Raw genomic sequence first — 8,126 nt, 5'->3', positions numbered from 1 at the left:
ATATGTGTGTCAGTTGCTCGGGGATATGCTTGGGGACAGATGATGCAATCGGTGCAAATGGATACTCATATCATCTATGCATGATTTGTGGTTGTAGATGCCAGGCTCACACGGTTGAGGATGTCGCTTTGACAGATGAGTTGATGGACATGGTGTTTGCCCATGAGCCACATACACAGGTGTGTTGATTTGAATTCATAACATTTTATTTATCAGTCACTTTAATTTTGTAATTACATAAATGAATTTTCATTTATACATTGATTTTAAGTGAGACAAATAATATGCATTTCAGGATGCAGCAGTGGTATCCCATACACCTCCCCCAGTTACCACAACTGCAACTTCGATGCCTAAGGTATAATTTTTGTAACATGTTAAAATAGAATAGTACACTTTGAATTCAAAAAAATACAAGATATACTAACTATCTTTAATGCTTGGTCCAATTTCTAGTTTGTAGGTGTTGACAGGGGACGAAATGTCCTAGATTGATGACATCACGCTGTCAACGATCGATTTTGGCCTACAAGGCTATATGGTAACATATTTTGTAAAACTCTTTTTATGTATTGTTTTGATGGAATATGCAAGTCATTTCATTTTAGATTTTTAATATTATGTTTAATTTATTATCTGTATTAATATCTCATGTTAATTTTCTATTTTTAGGGCACTCCCTCCGCGTCTAGGGCTCATTCAAAGAAAAAGAATATCTTGAAGATGCCAAAATGTGTGAAGAAGGTAATTGAACACATTTTTAGTTTTACAATTGTTTGAAAATATTGAAATCAAGTATTAGTTGGGGTTTGTAGATTGATTAGTGTTTTCTGTCTATTTAACATGTACGGCGGCCATTGAGCTTTGTGGATATGTTGAATGCACCTGATTCGCCCGTGAATCAAGAGAGGGCGGAGGTATGTATCTCTACTTTATTTTCTTGATTTCATGATTATATGCACGCATACATGTGAACTTGTGATATATTATAATCTTATATTTTTTTCATACAGCAAATATCCATACCTATTTCATCAATGGTGAACCCTCCTCCTTGCACAGGAGAAGCATATCAGGATCTGGTACACTTTTGTTTGATATGTAAAATTAATTGTTTTCAACCTTCAATAATTATCATTATATTAATTGTATTTAATCTTTGTACATTTTTTGTATAGGTAATGGCGACTATTTCTACATCGATGGTGAGCCATCCTCAATCCATTAGAGAAGCATCTAAGGCACAGGTACGTCATTGTTCTCTATATTATAGATTTTAAGTGTTTTTGATATATTTATGTTAGTACATTGTATTAATTGTACATTTAATCTACAATAGACTCCTTCGCGGTATGGCCATAACATGGATCCATTTAAGTATCTCTTCAAGAAAACTCCTAAGAGTGACAAGGAGAGGAGAGCGAAGATATTAGCTCTTGGATCAGCCGATGAGGTAATCTATATTTCAATTGCAAAGGAATTAAAGTTAAATGCATAGTTATGATGTCAATTGTGAACTATTTTCTACAAAAGAATTCTAACTTGGCTTTTGAATTGTGGTTTTGCAGCCATCTACAGAGCCGCGTACTGCACTGAAGAGGCTTGATTTTGATGATCCACCAGAAGTTTAGGATCATATAGTGTTAGTTTTGGTCATAGAATGACCAATACATGTAGATATATTCTATAATTTTATTGTATATCAATTTGGACATGGCATATGCCACATTTTTGTAATACTTGTATTGACTTGGCACACATGTCTTTTTATATATATATAAATATCGATATTCAATCCAATAAATGTGTAACGAGTTCATTATTTTGTATTTGTTGTATTTTGTGGTTGTCCTTTTATAAATTTAAATGAATATTTGTATATGTAATCAACAATATGAATATAAACAACAAAAATATATGATATAAAGCATTGCAATCGTGGAATATGATTTGATAAAATTTCTAAAATGTTGAATTAACCGTACAAAACTCCTTGTATTTAGTTTATTATTGTGTAGTCGTTATATTTGGTGGCTGCCCTTTTATAAATTTAAATGAATATTTGTGTATGTAATTAACAATATGAATATAAACAACAAAAATCGACAATATGAATTTAAACAACAATGTGTTTGGTGCGAGAGCACCCTCACGCTCACAATGGTCAAATTTTATTCCTCGTGTGCACAAACTGACATCACGAGAGCGTCCGGGTGGGCATGTTTATGCTAGGCATGCCCCTATCATGCATCCCAAATCACCAGAACGTCAAGAGTCATACCCTACCGGTGAGATCTCTCAAGTGCCCTAAGTCCAAAAAATTGTCAAAATTTGACGGACTATTTCTTCCAATCCACAACACATACGATTGATCTGTTTAATCCCGTGGGGTTGCGTGAGGCTCATCTACAATGGCCTATCTCAGTTTTCAATGACTCGAAGCCATTTTCAATTAGTAGCATTTTTTCGCCTGCTCAAAAAACCTTCAGTTGCTTGCAAGGAAAAGTTGCAAGATTGGCTAGAATTGATTTTGTTCCTTGTGTGCACAAATCGACGTCGCTAGTGCATCTAGGTGGGCTTTTTATGCTAGGCATGCCCCTATCATGCATCCCAAAGCACCAGAACATCGAGAGTCATACCCTACTGGTGAGATCTCTCAAGTGCCCTGAGTCCAAAAAATTGTCAAAATTTGACGGACTATTTCTTCCAATCCACGACTCATACGATCAATCTGTTTGATCCCATGGGGTCGCGTGAGGCTCATCTATAATGGCCTATCTTGGTTTTTGACGACTCGAAGACATTTTCAATTAGTAGCATTTATTCACCTGCTCAAAAAATCATCAATTGCTTGCAAGGAAAAGTTGCAAGATTGGCTAGAATTGATTTTGTTCCTCGTGTGCACAAACCAATGTTGTGAGCATGTCTAGGTGGGCATGTTTATGCTAGGCATGCCCCTGTCATGCATCCCAAAGCACCAGAACATCAAGAGTCATACCCTATCGATGAGATCTCTCAAGTGCCCTGAGTCCAAAAAATTGTCAAAATTTGACAGACTGTTTCTTCCAATCCACGACTCATACGGTCGATCTGTTTGATCCCGTGGGGTCGCGTGAGGCTCCTCTATAATGGCCTATCTCAGTTTTCAATGACTCGAAGCCATTTTCAATTAGTAGCATTTTTTCACCTACTCAAAAAACCATCAGTTGCTTGCAAGGAAAAGTTGCAAGATTGGCTAGAATTGATTATGTTCCTCGTGTGCACAAATTGACATTGTGAGAACGTCTGGGTGGGCATGTTTATGCTAGGCATGCCCCTATCATGCATCCCAAAGAACCAGAATGTCAAGAGTCATACCCTACCGGTGAGATCTCTCAAGTGCCTTGAGTCCAAAAAATTATCAAAATTTGATGGACTATTTCTTCCAATCCTTGACACATATGGTCAATTTGTTTGATCCTGTGGGGTCGCGTGAGGCTCCTCTATAATGGTGTATCTTGGCTTTTGATGACTCGAAGCCATTTTCAATTAGTAGCATTTGTTTGCCTGCTCAAAAAACTGCCAATTGCTTGCAAGGAAAAGTTGCAAGATTCGCTAGAATTGAATATGTTCCTCGTGTGCACAAACTGACATCGTGAGTGCATCCGAGTGGGCATGTTTACGCTAGGCATACCCCTATCATACATCCCAAATCACCAGAACATCTAGATTCATACCCTACCGATGCAATGTAGAAGTTGCTTGACAACTTTTTTGACAATTTTTTTGACAACAATGACAATTTTTGCTCAAATTGTATCTAGTCTCAATCTATCACCCCTATGACCTGATAATGACTCAAATAATTATCCATGATTATACAAGAATCAAGAATGCTCATGATTGACCAGGGACACATCACATATACTCAAAACATAGTCACAAAACATTGTCACATATTATTCAAATCAGCTCTTGGCTATTTGATTATACAAAAAATTGTCTTACAAATAATCTCATGGGCTTTTATACAAAATTTGGCATTACAATATATGCAATTCAGCTCATCGCCATTTTAATATACAAATCATCTCATGGGCTTTTATACAAAAATTTGGCATTACAATATGTGTGATTCAGCTCATCGCCATTTTAATATACAAAATTTGGCATGTACATATGTACAAATCAGCTCATTGCCACTTAAATATACAAAATTATGCCCCTAAACATGTAAAAATCAGCTCATGGGCATTTATATATACAAAAATCGAATATAGAACAATTCGTCGATGATTTATACAAAATTCTCAAAATCATTCTACTCTGAACCGTAGAATCAATCAAGTGAGCCTTTAGGATCGGCTCTAACCCGTATTGTGTCAAGTATTGCCTCATGGTCAGATTCATGAACTTTCCATAAAATCTTGTTATGAGGTCTACCACGATACTTCATCAAATGAATATTTGTTGCAACAACAAGGTTAGAGAAATGAAGAATATGTCTGTGTGATTCAAAGTCCTCGAACAACCAAACATCAAAATTCTTGATAGGGTATCTCCAAAGCCATGTTCCTATCATGACAACAGACCCTATTGGGTACTCAATACCCTCTCCATCAATGATTGTGGTTGTCAATTTTCTTTTAGGCTCAACACAACGACACAAATAGTAATCTGTTCCTTCTTCATTATTCTCTTCTGCAACAACTACATACACATGACCTGCATTTTATAAAGTGTTAATTAATACCAAAAATAAAGTATGATGTACAACAAAATGAACCAAAAAGAATACTTGCAAAAAAATTAACTCAAAAAATCCCCTGAATCCACTAGGTCGGATACATGGTCAAAATCCACTGATGTCTCCATCTGGCTCAATTGTAGTGCTTTGGGAATTTGATATGAATCAATGGGAACCAACGGTCTACAAGACCATTTGTCAACCCACTCTTCTGATTCACATTCTTACCACAAACAATACATGCATGAAGAGCAAAAACATACCATCTGTCTCGTATAAATTACCAATGAACTTGAATTTGAACTCATAAATGAGTGCATGTCACTCGATCCTGCAACTGTACAACAATCTAGATAGTTTTCAATGTTAGATTCAGAAATCAACCAAAAATATCTACAAACCAATGACGTACCTAGATAACCTAGACCCATCGTAGACTTACACCATCGCACAATTGTTTTTGCATCTACCAACTCAGCACCACCTTTGTACTTCAATTCTTCCCTAGCTAGGGCTCTTTTCACACATGCTCCTGCACCATCGTGCTCTCCCTTACCATGTCCAACCTCAGGGAAATTCCAAAAATGTTGTACACCACTTGTCACATGCATCCTTGTCAGCCAATAAAACATCCTTGCATTCTTGAATTGTGTGGTGCAATTATCTGACCATATTAAGTGTCGGTTGTATCGTATGTTCCTTTCCCTTAAACTATCATAGAAAACTTTAAAGCATCCTTGTACAAACTCTGATGAATGAGTACAATCATCACTTAAGTAGAAGTGATACTCTCTTACAACCTTTCTATCCTCCTCTGTGCTATCATCTGCTTGCATGAATGCTATGTGTACAAAAATAGAAACTTGTGTAGAGTAATAATACATGGATTGCACTTCATTTTAAGGTTGTAGAGTATAATTTTCAGAAAAATCAATGATAGAGACAATGGTGCCAAGAGGAAATGTGTCCTTACACAACTTGAGTTGCTCATCTAACCATCGAGCTCTATGTGTATGCATTATGTACTCATAAACTAGTTTCTCTTGAAACATTTTCATAAATTGAGCTACACATATATCATTTTTCACTAGCTCACATCTCTTCAAATCTTTTCCATCTTTAACTCCATATGTGACTATCTTATATTTTCCAAAAGAAACTAGTTTCGTACCAATTTCATGTGTGCTCTCCAAATGTATGCATCTTGGTAAACGTTGCAAACCACCACATATAGCACAAGAAAATTCCAAACAAGGCATCTTATAATAAATGCAACCATCATGTCTATTACATAAAACACTTGAAATAAATTCTCTTGCCGACTTAGGAGGTGCTTGTATATTACATTCCTGCAAAACATCGTTAGTGTGCAAAGTAGAACAAATATGATGAAAAATATCATAATGCATGGAAAATTTAATATGCATCCTACAACAACATGTCGTGCATACATGATTAATCTTAATATAAAAAGGTTTTTCCATTTCAAAAAATCTTTGATAAATTTTTATTTGAGGAAACTTTTGAAGGAATCTTTCATAAAATTTAGTTTGAGTCATATCCAAATAGTGTTTGGCATGTGGCTCATGATTTTTAGACCCAATTTGCCTTCTAACAACATCTCTTTGGTTGGGTGATACTCTTGTGTTGTCATGCCAAAAATTTTCAATTAATGTTTTTAGTGCATCTACGACAACCTTGTCTTTGCATGGTAGTCTACCCGAGAATGCCAAAAGAGAATTATTGTTAGGTTCCTCTATTTTTTCTCACCTCTTTTTAATGCTTTACTTAATGTTGTTCTACTAATGTTCAATGACTTACTTCTTTTTCTTATCAAACGATCTTTTTTTATTTTCTTGCTCATTATGGTTGATGTAATGACACGTCGAGTAGCATTAGAATCTTTACTACATGATTTTGAACCAATAGATTGATATGCATCAAATAGATTTCTAACAATAGTTCTTTCACTGTTACTTTCAAATGAACTTAGGCCTAGAATTTTCATTGTCTCTCTAAAATTCAAATTTTTAATCATTTGAACAATTAATTGACATATTGCGGTTTGATTTAAGTTTTTAAAATCATTTTTCCATATTCTTTTAACCATTCTCCTACAAGTTTGTTCATTCATTTTATTGGGCATTGACTTCAATATATTCTCATCAATGTCAATTAGATACTTTGGTTTCCTATGAATGATTGTAGGAGGTGTTAACATCGGTGCATTATGTACATTCAATTCATCAAGTAGAGAAGGTGTAATATGTTCATCATTTAATTGATTATTCAATGTGGTATCTTCTTCAATTGCATTAGGTTCAAATGGTAAATTATCAAATGTTTCTTCTTCAATTGCATTAGGTGCATTATATTTGTTTGGTAAATCGAATTGAGATGTTGATGTTGGCATACCTTCTTCTCCCATTGTTCTTATGTCATGCAATTTCTTCATACACTGCCTTTGTCTTTCCTTTTGAGCCTCTCATTGTTCCATCGTTCCTCGCTTGTTCTTTCCCATGGTTGAGATTGGTTGACCTAAATAGAATCATATTACATATATATGTAAAGAAAAGTTCAAAAATAAATAAATAACCATAAGTATGCATCTTATCACTATTTTTTGGAATCAAACTATTAAACAATCACAATTTAATCATTTGAAACCATGCAAAAACAAAAAACTAATAAAAACAACAATTCAATCATTTGAAATCATGCAAAAAACAAAAAATTCACTTACTTTTATGTATACAACAGTGATAGAAGTGCAGACACAGTTCCAGTGGGGCCTTCAACGACCTCAAAAACTTCTTTTGAGGCCGTTGAGGCTCTTGGGCAACTAAAACTATGTCTATAAACTGCGTACATGCTGCTAGGCCATAAAATGTTGGCAAGCCCAATGGTATTCTTGGCTTATGAGTAATAAGTACAGCGTACATTCTTATGAGTAAAAAGTACCGCGTATGTGCTAATAAGCCTTAAAAAGTTGTGGAAGGGGTATGGAGGAAGGGAGAGGGAGAGTAGAGGGGTGGAAGGGAGAGAGAAGGAGAGGAGAGGGAGAGAGAGGGAGAGAGAGGGAGAGGAGAGGGGAGAGGGAGAGAGAGGGAGAGAGGGAGAGAGGGAGAGAACATGGGGGGAAGGGAGGGAGAGAGGGAGGGAGAGAGGGAGAGAAGAGGGGGGGAGAGAGAGAGAGAGAGAGAGAGAGAGAGAGAGAGAGAGAGAGAGAGAGAGAGAGAGAGAGATATAGAGAGAGAGAGAGAGAGAGGGGGAGAGAAGAAGGGGGAAGGAAGGGAGAGAGGGAGGGGAGAGGGAGAGAGAGGGAGAGGGAGAGAAGAGGGTGGAGGGAAGGGAGAGAGAGAGAGAGAGAGAGAGAGAGAGAGAGAGAGAGAGAGAGAGA

General features: G+C 36.2%; 1 protein-coding gene across 1 annotated transcript; it reads left to right on the top strand.

Moving 5' to 3' along the window:
* Window positions 1-757: 757 nt before the first annotated feature.
* On the top strand, window positions 758-1,695 carry LOC131875633 (uncharacterized). The gene is made up of 4 exons (XM_059220221.1): window positions 758-917; window positions 1,014-1,082; window positions 1,179-1,247; window positions 1,340-1,695. Exons 1-4 carry the CDS (start codon window positions 873-875, stop codon window positions 1,496-1,498), a joined length of 342 nt encoding a protein of 113 aa, XP_059076204.1. The 5' UTR covers window positions 758-872; the 3' UTR covers window positions 1,499-1,695.
* The last annotated feature ends 6,431 nt before the right edge of the window (window positions 1,696-8,126 follow it).

Source organism: Cryptomeria japonica, chromosome 5 (genome assembly GCF_030272615.1).
Source record: "Cryptomeria japonica chromosome 5, Sugi_1.0, whole genome shotgun sequence".
Lineage (NCBI taxonomy): Eukaryota > Viridiplantae > Streptophyta > Pinopsida > Cupressales > Cupressaceae > Cryptomeria > Cryptomeria japonica.
The sequence above is the reverse complement of the archived record's forward strand: the minus strand, read 5'-3'. Positions and strand labels throughout refer to the sequence as shown.

What these genes read in the sequence shown, in the direction of transcription:
- LOC131875633 (XM_059220221.1), top strand. Translation starts at nt 873, where the DNA reads ATGTTGAATGCACCTGATTCGCCCGTGAATCAAGAGAGGGCGGAG. An exon ending in TGAATCAAGAGAGGGCGGAG is followed by an intron (nt 918 to 1,013) that starts GTATGTATCTCT and finishes TTTTTCATACAG; the next exon opens with CAAATATCCATACCTATTTC. An exon ending in GAGAAGCATATCAGGATCTG is followed by an intron (nt 1,083 to 1,178) that starts GTACACTTTTGT and finishes TTTTTTGTATAG; the next exon opens with GTAATGGCGACTATTTCTAC.